The 13121-nt window shown below is 63.6% G+C and overlaps 1 protein-coding gene across 2 annotated transcripts; it reads right to left on the bottom strand.

Moving 5' to 3' along the window:
• Positions 1-5477: 5477 nt before the first annotated feature.
• UBALD1 (UBA like domain containing 1) lies at positions 5478-9377 on the bottom strand (the record flags this gene model as incomplete). 2 transcript variants are annotated; one of them, XM_084251605.1, is made up of 3 exons in its annotated part: positions 9198-9377; positions 6189-6251; positions 5478-5822 (listed from the first exon to the last, which is right to left on the bottom strand). In XM_084251605.1, exons 1-3 carry the CDS (start codon positions 9315-9317, stop codon positions 5478-5480), a joined length of 528 nt encoding a protein of 175 aa, XP_084107731.1. In that variant the 5' UTR covers positions 9318-9377. The 2 variants fall into 2 exon arrangements, with proteins under 2 accessions (XP_084107731.1, XP_084107732.1); XM_084251606.1 differs by having other exon boundaries at positions 5478-5747.
• Positions 9378-13121: the final 3744 nt, after the last annotated feature.

Genomic DNA, 13121 nt, shown 5'->3' with positions numbered 1-13121 from the left:
TATTTCCACCAAGACCAGTTTCCTCACGGGAGCTCGCGGGCCCGCCCGCGTGCACCCGCTCAGCTCTCCGGGCCAGCGGTTTCCACAAGGGACGGCTGTGAGGAACCGGCTATTTAAAAGTCTGATTGTTTATTTCCAGGCTGGTCCTCGGGGAGCGGGGACCGCTGTCGCCCAGGATGGGCCCCGCACGCCCGCGTGAAGTCTTTCTGGCGGCCATGCCACTTGCCAGGCCTTGGCGGGGCCCAAAACAGACCTAAGCTTGAAGGGTTCCCACCTGGCCATTCAGTGAGGCTCTGGGCAGAGCTGCCAGCCCAGCATGCCAGCTTCCTTCTCCCCCTGGACCAGTCACCCCTCCCGCCCCACCCCCGGCCTGTCCAGGGGTGCCTGCCGTCCTGGCACAGCTATCAAAGTTCACAAAGACTGAAAGAACATTTCACTCTGTGCAGCTTTCAGGCGTGACCCCCAACAGCCAGAGACCCCTGGGAAGACAGAATAAGGGGTTTGTTGGGAGGGAGCCGGGGCGCCGCCCTGGAGGAGCACCCTCCCCAGCTCCTCCCCGCCACGCCCGCAGCCCTGCTTCTCTCCTTTCTCCAAGGTAATCGGGGGGACTTACCTGTCCACGCAACCATGGGCCGAGCGCTCGGACTGCAGCCTCAGGAATATTTTTGGCAACTTCTCCACAATAAAATCTTTTGCTTTTCTGTGGATGCGGGTGCTGGGCCCCGTGTCTCCGCAGAGGGTGGCCTTGCCTGCCCCGCGGGATCAGCCTCCCAGAGCCACTGTGGCCGAGGAGCAGCAAACTCCCCTCCTCCATCACGTTGGCCTCGTGGCCAGGCTCGCTGGAGCTGCCCGGGCTGCGGGACAGGTCCGGCTTGGTGGGCAGGCCGGTCTCGGGTGCTGCCCATGTAGCGGGCTTCTCCGTACCTCTCCCTGCAGGTGGGCGGTGCGGCCAGACTGGGCATTCTGGGGAAGGGGGGATGGACCCGAGCCAGGCTGTGCTTGGACTTGCCCCTGCCCGTAGATACGCGGGCACCTGGGCCACCCTTCACCCCACACCAGTCCCCGCTGGGCCCAAAGCTGCTGCCCTGGCCACTCCTCAGGTTAGAAATGACCCTGCTCGAGCAGGTGGGTCCCCATGGTGCTGCTCACACTGGGGAGGGTCATCCTGTCTCTGTGGGGGAGGGGTGGCCGGGGGGAGCCCGCCTTTGGCCTGGCCCCAAGGTGCCAGGCTGTAGCCAGCATCCTGGCTCAGGATGGTGGCAGGTGGGCTGGCAGGAGGCATACCTGCTCCGGCCCGGAGCTGCCCCAGAAGGGTGGCCTCATGACCCCAGCAGGAAGGCCTTGGGGAGCAGGCAGAGTGCAAACTTGAGAAGGGCCTAGGTCCAGCCTCCTTGAGGGGGAGGGGCTCCCCCACTGGGAGTGAGGGGGTCTCTGCAACGTGCAGGTTTAAGGCCGAGATGCATGTGTCGTGCAGGGAGGGAGGCAGGAGGCCTGGGCTGCTATGTGAGCACATGTACGAGTTGGGCAGACAGGATGGGGCTGCCTCTTGCCAAGGCGGTGCTAGAGCGGACATGCTACGTGGTAACCACCTTCACCCCTAAACCCCTGTCAAGGAGTCACTTAGCGTTTTTCCCTTTCAAAGATACTGGCTCATTAACGGTAGGTAGGGCCACCGAGGACTGCAGACATCGCGCCAGTAAGACCTGCTCCAGAAGGCGCCGCCAGCTGGAAAGGGGACGTTCAGGCACTGCTGCGGCCCTCCTCAGGACACTGGTCAGCACGCCAGGCCCGTCACCACCACCATGGCTGGCCTGACCCCTGGTGACTCCCCACGAATCTGGGGGCTCTAAGCAGAGACCATCTCGGTGCACACAGCCAGCAGTGGGTTCTTTCTGCTCCCCCTCCTGTCCCTGGTGGTCTCGCTGCCTGGAGAGGAGGACCGGCCAGTGTCCCCAAGGGGGAGCTGTCCCCAGAAGAAGAAGCCTCTGGCAAGGCCCTGGCTGCCCTGGCAGTGGGCCCTCGCCCTGGAGACCCTCCCTGAGAAGAGCTAAGTTCTCTTCAGGCTCACCTGAAACACACACATTCCCGGATGTAAGCTGTGGCCAAGCAACCAATGACCTTCCCTCATGCGGAATGAAAGATGGCCTGGCCTCAACGATCTCCCTGGCCGACCCAGGTCTCCCCAACTCCCAGGAGCAGCCTGAGTCAAAGCTCATCTGTTCCAGGTGCCAGCGACTGTGAAAAGCCCCACCCGCCTGCTCAGGCTTGAGGAACAGCACGTTCCTGAGAACCCCGGGGAAGGCCTTGGGGATGCTTGGCAGCCCGCAGCAGCCCCTCCTCTTCCAGGGAGCACCTGGTGGGCAAACAGGCCCAGTGTTCCGGTGCTGCCCTGTGTTTCCTGGGGAGGTAGACCACGCACCTGTGGTGGCCAGGGGTGGGGGTGTCCCCACCCTGATGTCCCCTTCAGCTTGTTGTGGCCTTGGGGGAACCTGGGCCTCCTATCACATGCTCCCTACATAAGCCAGAAGGGCAGCTTTTCTTAGCCCCTGGATCATAAATGTTGCAGACAAATCGGAGCCACAAATGCCACCCAAGCACACCAGCGGCGGCAAACCGAGACCAGCGGGCCTTTCAACAGCAGACTGCAAGGGGCACACACCCTCTTCTTGGGGAGCCCGCCTTTCACCCCACCTGACTCAGCATGACCCCTCTCTTCAGAAGTGAGACTTGTGTGGCCCAAGACCCGCCTGGCACAACCTCGTGGATGCTGGAGCGGGGCCCAAGTCCCGTGGTCAGGCCAGACTGCAGCATGAGGCTGGCTGCCCCAGGGGCCGCAGGTGACTGGCTGCGTCCCCCCCCCCCAGTTTGCTTGTTTCCTGGTCTCACGCAAGCTTAGGCTCCCCTCTAGGCTGTCTGGGCTCCTCCCACCCTTGAGGCTCAAGGGCCTGGGGTCCGGGGAAGCACTGGGAACCTGGGCCCAGCTCGCGCACCCTCCCTCTAGGCTGCTCCTGGCTCGTCTTACCTGGGGAGTGAATAAAAACCGATACCTGGGTCCCGTTCTAGAAGAGGTGCCTCAAGTACGCAGGGGACCCTTTGCTCCCTAATTTTGGGGGCCCCAAGTCTAGTGTCCCCAAAGTGAAGGCCGTGTGCTGGGGTTGCCCGGAAGCTGACCTGTCGTGCCCGTGAGCTTGCCCTTTCACGTGCAGTTGAGGGGTGTTCAGTTCACCTGGTGGGTCACCAACACCCTGGGACGCGTCTAGGATTCTACCACAGCGCTTCTCCCCCAGGGCTCTGGGGCCTTGAGGGCCAGTCTTTACAGATCTCAAAGGAAACTCTGGGGTGAGCCCACTGTGAGAAACCTGGGGTGCAGAGCCCAGGGCCCCTGGAAAGGGCCCAGGGACATTTAGCCAGGTTTCCAGACATTTCATCACAACTTGAGGGTGCTATCGCACCTCACAGGTTAGGGCCATGGCGGGACACCCCACCTGGTCAGCAGCACCTTTGTTGGATAACCAGGCTCTACAGGAACCTCAGTCCTTCCAGCCTGAGATTACCTCGAGCTCCAGAAGAGAAACCAACCTCACCTCAGTGCTCAGTGCAGGGCATTTCTCCACTGGGTCCCCGGGACTGCCTCTCTAGCCAGTTGGGGTGATGCTGCCGGCCTGGGGACCACACTATCTTGGGTATAGCTCATTTGGGGGCTTCTAGGAGTGCAAATTAGCACACACCATCCCCTGCGGTGCTGGACCCCAATCCCATCACCTGCCCGCTGGCACTGCTCAGGTGCATCACCCCACAGCAGGTAACCCAGGCCCCCGGCAAAGCCTCCCACCACCCAAGTGGGCGTGGCACTCCCGAGAATGCCTTCCCCTCCAGAAGAACGAAGCTCCGTGACAATTCAGGAGGCCCAAACCCCACCTTTCTCATCTTGTCCTCCACCCTCTCTGGGCCCTGCTAGTTTTCAAGGTGAGGACCAGAGATGGCAGCTCAGTGACCAGCATCAACAGCTGTCCCAGGCAGGCTGGGAGCACTCTGCCAGGCTCCGCGGTAGGGGTGAGGTGGAGCTCCGCCTGACTCGGGCATCTGCTCAGAAAGCCCAGGCTCACCAGGGATTCTGTGCAGTGTTGAGCGCACCTCCCAGAGGGAGCGGCTCTCTGGGCCATGAGCAGTCAGGCTGTCCTACATGGAGTGAGGTTGAGCCAAGCGGCAGCACAGGCCCTGACCACCCTCCTGCCCTGCTGGGGGTGCAGGCTGCTCCAGGGACCACTCCCCCAAGGTGGGCGGGTGGACTCCTCCCTTGGGGCTACAGCAGATGTCTGCCCTGGCCAGCTGGGAAGCAGCCTGGGACCTCCAGTCCATCCCGTCCCTGTGGCCTGTCTCCTTTGCCCAGGCCTGGTCCTGACTGGCCGCTAGCCCCACCGACTCTGCAGCCACACCTGCTGGCACCCAGCCCCCCAGGGGAGTGCCTGCCCCCCAGCGGCCCCACCCAAGGGCCTGAAACGGGAAGGTTGACACTTCAGTCCTTCCAGCCTGACACTACCTTGACCTCCAGAGGAGACTGGCCTCACCTCAGGCCTCGATGGTGGGAAGGCCCACTAGGAGGCCAAAATCTGACCAGCCTGGCAAGGGGGAAGGGGGGCAGGTGGAGGCCGGGACCCTGGGACACTGGCCAGAAACTAACTCCACAGGAAAAGCCGCCAGCGGGCAGGGAGACCAGAGCCGATGTGGCTGCAAGGACTGAGCGGAGAGGCGCGGCCTCGCCCTCCACAGGGAAGAACTAGCAGCAAAGCTCAGGACCAGAGGCAAGACCACAGAGCCTGGTGGTGGTTTGGGACTCTTTCTTCTCCTTTGTTGGGGGGAGAAATGGGCATGGGGCACCCCGGGCACCGGGGAAGGCATGCAGGCGGCCCCAGCAGGCAGGAGCCGGGGGAGGGGAGAGTCCTGGAGTCTCCCACCATCTTTTTCTCTGCAGGGAACAGCAAGGCCGGCCGACAGGGGGCGCTAGGGAGAGGGGCAGGGCCCTGGGGAGCCGGGCGGCTGGCAAGGGGCGCGGGGGTTCACTCTAGCATGCAAAGTCCAGCTGCCCATGAACTAGGTTGCTTCTCGAAGAGCGACGTACGTATAAATACACAGACACAGCGACGCGCACATGCGACAAGGCTCTGCACTCCTGAGGGCGCGGCCCAGGCCCCGGGCGCTCCAGACAGGACCGGCCCAGCCGCCCCGTGGCCCGAGCGCGAGTCCTCTGGGGAAGGTCGTCTGGTCTCTGGAGTTCGTCCACCAGCACCCAGACCACCGGGCCGCGGCCACGCAAGCTGGGCGCCCAGACTGCAGCCCGGCGTCGCGCGGGAGCTCGGGCCCGGGCTCTCCTCCAGGGCTGGGGAAGAGGCTGCGACAGAGGGGGGTGCAGGGGCCCGCAGAGACGTCCTCTCCCCCGCCCCAGGGGTCCTGGCCTCCGGGAGGGGGAGGGGCCTCCCTTATCTCTCAGCCTCCATGGCCGGGTGGGCCCTCGGTTCTGAGGCGGCCTGTTGGGGGGCCAGAGGCGGCCAGTCTGACGCCGGGGAAGGGGGTGCCGGAGTCCACAGGGGCGGCTGCGGCGGCTGGTGATGCTGTGGGCCCCCTGGGGGCGAGGCCGCAGCGGGCCAGCCGGGCGCCGCGAAGCTGCCGGAGGCCGCGTGAGGGAAGTGCGGCGGGGGCGACGTGGCCGTGGCCGCCATCGGGCTGCCGCTGTGGAAGCTCTCAGAGGCCTTGAGACGGGAGAACATGGTGAGGGCGTCGGGGAAGTTGGGGGGTGTGGCGGGGGTGTTGGCGGGAGTGCACATCTGTTGGGGGAAGAACAGAGAGGGAGGGTGAGCACCCCTTTCTGGGAGGGTCGGGCCCCCTAAGAGGAGACAGGTGCGGTGGGCGGCTGTGCCCCCTTCCACAGTGCTCTGGGCAGAGCCACTGGGCTCAGAGAAAAAGTCTGGTGCCAAAAAGGTGGGGTCCTCACACTGGTGCAGGTGCACGGCCTCCCCACAGCCCCCACACCTCCGTCAGCCCCCGGGTGGGGAGCACTGTCTGCAGCCAGTGTCCATGCTCCCCAGGTCCCCCGGATGACCCCAGGCAGCAGGGGAGCCCACCAAACCTGCGGGGCACAGGCTCAGCACCCACCCCCACCCTCTGCCGCAGGAACTCCGGGGGGCACTTACCATCTGGTGGTGGTGGTGGCTGTAGGGGATGTTGGTCTCTTGGAAAAAGGCGCTGAGGGCCGTCTGCTGGGGAAAAGGCACTGCTTAGCCTCAGGACCCAGCCTGGCCCCTCGGGACTTGGGGAGGCCTGGAGCCTGATGACCAATGGCGTGGACGGGAGTCAAGGTGGCGTGCCTGTCACCAGGACCCTTGAGGAAACTCGGCGGTGGGGGTGGGGGAGTTGAGGGGGCCTGGTAGGCAGTGACGGCCCCGAGGCTCTGCGAGCACTCCCCAGCCGTCACCATGGCGGGGAAGGGCTTTCAACAGACCTCAGCCTCCACTTTGGGAGATGCCAGCCCCGCGCTGACCAACTGGCTGGGGAGCAAGCGTCCCCGCTCCCCTCGGAGCCTCAGTGTCCCTGTCTGTGACCACCTGCCCCTCTCCTCGGCTAATCAAGAGCCCTGCCAGCCGGGGCTCAGTCTCCACAAGGAGACCACTCCAGGCAGCACAGCAGGGTCCTCGGGCACCTACTGGGGAGAGCCCTGAGTGGAGGAGGTTGGTCTGGGTTTCACACTCTGTTCGCCTAAACTTCCCCCTGAAAGTTCCCACGGCGGCAGAGCAGGCGGGGGTCTTGGGGATTCGAGGAGAGAGAGGGACCTCAAGGGAGGAACTCTAAAGGGGTCACCAGGAGCCCCTGAAGGAGATGCTGGCTCAGGTCATTGCAGGAGGGACTCTGAGGAAAGTCAGGGCACCCAAGGCTCTCGCCACAGCGCTAGGTGAGGGAGGGGCAAGTGTGTGAAGGGCCTTGTCCTTCAGCCAGCGCCAGCCTCAGGCTCATCTCCTACACTGCAGCCTGCTTAAACCAATGTCCTGCCTCAACACACCCCAAAACCCAGCCAGGCTCCCAGGGGGGTGGGTTTATTATTTTTTTAAAGGAAATTCAAATGAATCATTCTGGGTATTTCCTGATGGGGACACAAGGGGGGGGCTTGGGGGTGCTGGTCTCTTAAGGTCTCTTGATGACCCAATTCCACTTCTGGATCCCCAGGAACATACCCAAACCATCCCTCTCCTGCCTACTGCAATTCCAAAGGCTACCTGTGGGGGATCCACACAGGTGATTGTGCTTCTGTCTGTCATTCTCCATCACGGTGAAGTCCCACCCCCTAAAACACACAGGTCCCCTCCCCCTGCAGCCTTCTGTCTCTATTAACACCCGGATCAGAGAATCTGACCAAAAAACACGGCCTCTGTCTGGGTGAGCCCTCGGCCAATGTAGGCTGCCCATCGCGGTGGAGGGCACATGGGGGCAAGTTGGCTGAGAGGAACCCCTCGCTCACCCCCATGCAGAGACCTAAGATTTGGGGGTTCACAATTCATTTTCACCTTAAGAGAACCTCTCTAGGATCCCTCTTTTTGTGGATGACAAAACAGACTCAGGGAGCATAGAGCTCCTATCTTTGGGGCCACCAAAACCCCCAGTGTGCAGTTTGCTCCTGCCCCTCCAGGGACAGTTTCTCCCCAGGTATTTCAACCCTCATAGCTACATATTCAATTCCTGTGATCAAGTCAGCCAACCGTTGCTGCCAGAGTGACCGCTCAGCCAACGCCAGGCCCAGCGGGCAGGCAGGGCAGCTCCCCACCAGACACCTGTCTGCCCAGCCCCAGCAGGGGGGAGCCATGCATGGGGATGGAGGCTCAAGCAAGCGGCCATGAATGTGGTTTTGCAAGTTTTGCCACATCCAGTCCTTGAGACCAACGGGCTGATTAGGGAGCTTCCTGCAGGGCGGGGCTGCCAGGCCTGGGGAAAGGGGGGGTGTCACTGTTTAGAGGTCACCTCACATACCCCAGGATTGAAGGGGGAGGGAAAGACCTGCCCAGAGTCACAGCAGCCTCCCTTCTCCAGGAGTGGGCAGCACACAGGGTCAGGGGTGCTCCATAAGACTTGAGTAGGAAGCCCCTCTGGGCGGACAGGCCACTGCCTCCCCAACTCCATCCCACCTCCAAGAAGCTGAGCCCCAGAGCCCCCGAACTTCTGGACGCCCTGCAGACCCAAACACCCTTCCTGGGAAGGCTCCCCATCAACAAACAAGGTTCTTGGGTCCCAACTGGGCCCAGATACCGGGGGCGCGCGTGCGCACAGTGAGAAGAGCGACCTCACATTCGTAAGGGGTGGAGCTCAAGGGTCTCTGGCCCGATCCCCACCCTGGGGTGTTTCCGGGTTTTGGCGTTAGGGAGGCCTAGCGGCCTCCTGGCAGCACAGACCACCGGCCCTGGCACGTATGGGTCGAGGAGGCAGGGGTGGGGGCCAGAACGGGCAGCCCCACCTCGGGCCCCGCCGGCTGAAAGCCCCGGAGCCCCGGACGCGCGGCGACCCGCGCAGGTAGACGGCCCGCGCGCACGGAAGCGCACCAGATACACCTGTGGCCCGCGGCCGGCACGCGGGCGCGCGGCGCGGGGTCCTGCACGCCTCCTCGCGTGCGCGCAGGCACCCCCGGCGAACGCGCGGCGAGCGTGGACACGGCGCACGCCCCACCCCCGCGTGGACTGCGTGTTTACACACACGCCAACATGCCCACACGTAGCGTGGCGCGTGCGTAAACACAAGCGCACATGTCCGTGGGCACGCGCGCCGCCCGCGGCCCACCGGGCACGCGGACCCTCCGGCCCCCACGGCCCGCGGCTCGGGAGGCGGGGGCGGCGCGGGCCCGGCTCGGCCCAGGCCTGGGCGTGCTCCTTCCGGCCGCCGGTCCGTTCGGGCCGCGCCGCCGCCCCACCCCGGCCGTTACCCGAACAAAAGAGGGGGGTCCCCCGTCCCCCCGCCCGCGGGCTGGGGCGGGATCCCGGGGCCCCGCGCGTTTCCGCCGCCGCGTGCGCGCGCCGAGCCCGGGCAGCCGGGCCGCGACGCGCCGGACCCCGGGCCGAGCGCGCGGGCCGGCCGGCCGCCCCGGGGGGCGCGCGCACCGCACGTGTCCGCGCCGGCCGCGCCGCCACGCGGGCCGGACCCCCGCCCCCGGCCCGGCCGCGCACCTCGAACTGCCAGTGGGCGGCCTGCAGCAGCTGCTTCGCCTGGTCGGCCGCGCAGCCCGCCGTCAGCACGAACTGGTTGATCATGACCTGGTGCTTGAGCTCGTCCATGTTCACGGACATGGCGCCGCCGCCCGCCGCCCGGCCGCCCGCCGCCGCGCTCCTCCGCCTCACGCGTCCACCATTAGCGAGCCGGCTCGGCTAATACAAATATTTACTGTGCGGCTCTGACTCACCAGCCGCGCCTGGCTGCCGCGGGGGCGTCTGGGACTTGTAGTCCCGCCGCTTCCGCCGCGCGCGGAGGGGGCTGCGAGGCGGCGCCGGCGGGGCGGGCGGCGGCCTCCCGGGGTGCGAGGCGCGGGCCCGGCCCGAGGACCCCGCGCGCCCCCGGGCCCGGCCGGGCCGGCATCCTTCTCGCTGAGCGCGCGCCCGGGGACAGGGCCTGGGGGCTGTGGCGCACGCCGGCCACGCTCGGCCGCGGGCCCGCCCCCGCGTGAATGGGTGACCGCCCCGGGGCGCCCGCCAGCCCCGGCCCCGGGGCCGCCCGGCCTCCCCAGCGCCTCAGCACAGGCTCGTGCCGCCCGCGGCGAAGCGGCTCCCCCGCGGCCTGGCGCTCGGGCAGGCACACGGTGGCCCGGGGGGGGGGAGTCAAGGACAGGGCAGGCGCCCGGGCAGAGCGGCCAGGGCGGCCCCGCACGCGGCCCGGGGTCCGCCGGCCTCGGCGCCCCCACTTTCCCCGCAAGACCTCGTGGGCCTTGCCGGAAGCCTCGGCCTCAACGTGCGGGCGCCAGGACCGCGCGGAGCCAGTTCCGGGGCGGTCCCGAACTCCCAGTCCCAGAATGCCCCGGTTTATTTGCATCGTTCCGTTCCGAGTGACGTCAACTGAGTGAGGCCGCACCTCGGCCAATGGGTGGCCGCGGAGTGTTAGGACCTGGCCATATAAGGTAAACAAAGCTGGCTGCCCAATGAGGCGGCGGCGGGGGCGGGTGCTGGGTCGGGGTGGACGGGGGCGCGTCACGTGGCGGGCGGGCGGGGGCGGGGCGTCGCGGGCCGTGTTTACAGCCCCGCACGCGCCGCTTCCGGTGGACGGCGCGGAGCGGGCGGGCGGGCCCCGGCGGGGGCGCGGGGGCGCGGGGGCGCCGGGGCGAGGTCTGGCTGTCACCCCTCGCTCTGAGCGACCTGCGCCGCTTCCTTGCGCTGCTTGGGCCCCGGCTGCACGGGTTGAGCAGCTATTTCCCGGGGCTTTACCCCGGCTCGAGCCCGCCCGGGCACCGCGGGGAGCAGAGCCTGGCCGGGGCGTGTGTCCACATCCCAAGGACACACGAATTGTGTGGGGGGGTCACTTCAGGACGCGGGCATCGTCCCCGGGGATGGGCTAAAGGTCGTTGAGGGGTTTTAGTAGATCGGGTTCGCACTGGGATCACTGGATGAGTCATGTGGGGACCAGATGGTGGGAGGCAGGTCCAGCGCGGATTAGGCGATGGCCTGGTTCCAGGGGAGTCCGCGCCTTGCCCGCAGAAGTGGATTGAATGGCGGGAACCGGCCCAAACAGGGCGGGGTGGCCAGCATTGCTGTCTCTGGACTGACCCTTTCACAGGCCCTGCTTTGCTGTAGGAGGATCATGGGGACCGGTGGACAAACCTGTAAGGGTGGCTGGAGCACCCGGGTAGCCGGAAGGACAGGAATCTCCTGCAGTGGGAATGCTAAAGGGCCTCTGAGGGCTAGAGTTAGGAGCTGGACCCCTTGGCAGGAAGAGGATTCTGTCTCCAGCCAGGTGGGCGGCCCCTGAGCTCTGGCAGAAGTCACTTGTCCACCTGGGGAACATGTTTGGACCTCATTTCAGCCAGTTGGATTCACTGAGGCTGTATAATTTTTTTTTGGCAAACCCTCATGGTGCCCAGAGACTTTTGCTCTTTCAAAGAACCGCCACTCGCCTTTGTACAGCATTGTGTGTGAATTAATGCGGATAAAGTACTCACCACTGGGTAGGCAACCTGAAGATGATTACCGCTCCCAGAACTACGGCTGGGACGGCAAAGTGGCCAGCGGGCTGTGAGCAGGTCGTGGAGGCAGACAAGAGGGGCTGTCTGTCTTGACTCAGCCATTTAATGACTGATGTTGAGCAAGATATTCTGGCTCAGAGCTTCAGTTTCCTCATGGGTAGAATCGGGGTCAGAGCAGGGAGGCAGGAGCTTTCCCAGAACTGTTGAGGGGGATGCCTGTGAGGTGCTGAGCTCACATCATTTCTAATGCCCCGGTCTGGCCTGCTCTAGGGAACCCAAGCCCTATTTTAGACAGGACCACTGATGCTGGAATTGACAGCCCCTGACACTTGCCTGCGCCCTGTAAGCTAGCAGGGTGTGTTTCTGAGGGAGGCGCTGACTTGGCAGGGCCCAGTGGGGGCTTTTCTTGCTCTAGGGGGAAGGATGTACCTTTATTCCTCCCCACCCTCTGACAGGTACCACGCTGGTACCTGCCCAGACTTGCCCAACCCAGAAGAAGCTCCTCTAGATTCCGTGGCTGGCTGAGGTGGGTCAGAGGGGACAGGCAGGGGCAGAAGTCACCTGCTGTCCCACAGGGCTGGGTGATTTATTTTCCCCAGGGCAGCAGGGAAAGGAAAAAAAACAACCTTGTTTTCAGCCAGGATCAGTCTGACTGGAGAGTGGACTTTGGATTTCCTAGCAGGCTCTCATGGACAGAACCAGTACACAGGGGGAGGGAGGAAATGCTGTGTTTGGCATTATCCTCATCTTACCTGAGGTCCTGAGAGAGGGACAGCCTAGGAGTCTGCAACCCCGGAATCTCTGGGACCCCTTGCCTCATCCCCATCCCCTTTTAATAACACTACAGATGTTGCATGTTTATCAGACAACTGCTGGGGGCACAAGAAAGAACAGATGAGGCTCCTGCCCCCTCAGGAGACACAAGAAGTCTAGACTTGAGGGACTTACATGAGGAGGCTGCGAGCTGTTCCTCGGGTCTTTGTGTTCCAAAGGCCCTAGTGCTGGCTGACTGACGGAGCTAGAGATCTGACCACGGCCTCTTGCTGCCTCAGGGCCTTTGAACATGCTCTCCTGGAATCTGCATTAGCCTTCCCCCTGAGAGTTTGCTTGGTTGGCAGCATTTCAAGTCCTGACTTAATGTCACCTGCCCTGAGAAGCCGTCTCAGGAGTTGTTCCTATCATTTCATTGCACCTCAGGCCAGTCCCCACTACATTTTGAATGTATTTATTTGGTAACCTTTCTAGTGTCGGTTTCCTCCCTAGCCTGCATGCCCTGTGTCTGGCCTTCCACCCTGTTGGGCTGGTTGCTTAGCTCATTGCCTGTCACATAGTAGCTGCATGATAAATATTTGCTGAATAAATAAATGAACCAGGCAAGTTGTTTATACTAGAACTAGTACAGAATCAGAAGGGCTTGTCTCCCAGTAGGGCACGGAGAAGACTAGACCTTAATTCCAAAGCTCTATTACGAGGAATGTTTAATTAATCAACTATCCAGCCTGTGGGAACCACTGCCCGGACCCAGGAGCCATAGGGAGGACACACTCTTAGGGTTGTTTCAGTGGAAATAGCAAGGTCTCCTTAGTACTTGTCCCCCCTCCCCCCAAACAGGGAGGCTGGTTAATTGAATGCAGTGTTAGGATGTGTTATGTATGTAGCTATACAAGTGTTATGTGAGTCAACAGAAAGACATTTAAAGTAAGAAAAGAAAGATCACAGAGGGTGGGGGTGTCTTCAGGCTCACCTGGGGGCAGGAGGAAAGCTGGCACACTGCCACAGTCCCTTCTCCAGGGCAGCAGGGAGTGTGCAGTAAGAGGAATGAGCGGCTTGTCCAGATTCCAGCTTACCACTTACCTACCGCACAACCTGCCTGGGGTACTTCACCCCTCCCAGCCTTACTTCCCTCTTCTGTAAATTGGAAATG

Source organism: Talpa europaea (assembly GCF_964194135.1).
Source record: "Talpa europaea genome assembly, chromosome: 12".
Lineage (NCBI taxonomy): Eukaryota > Metazoa > Chordata > Mammalia > Eulipotyphla > Talpidae > Talpa > Talpa europaea.
Note: the sequence above shows the minus strand (reverse complement) of the source record. Positions and strands in the feature narration are given on the sequence as shown.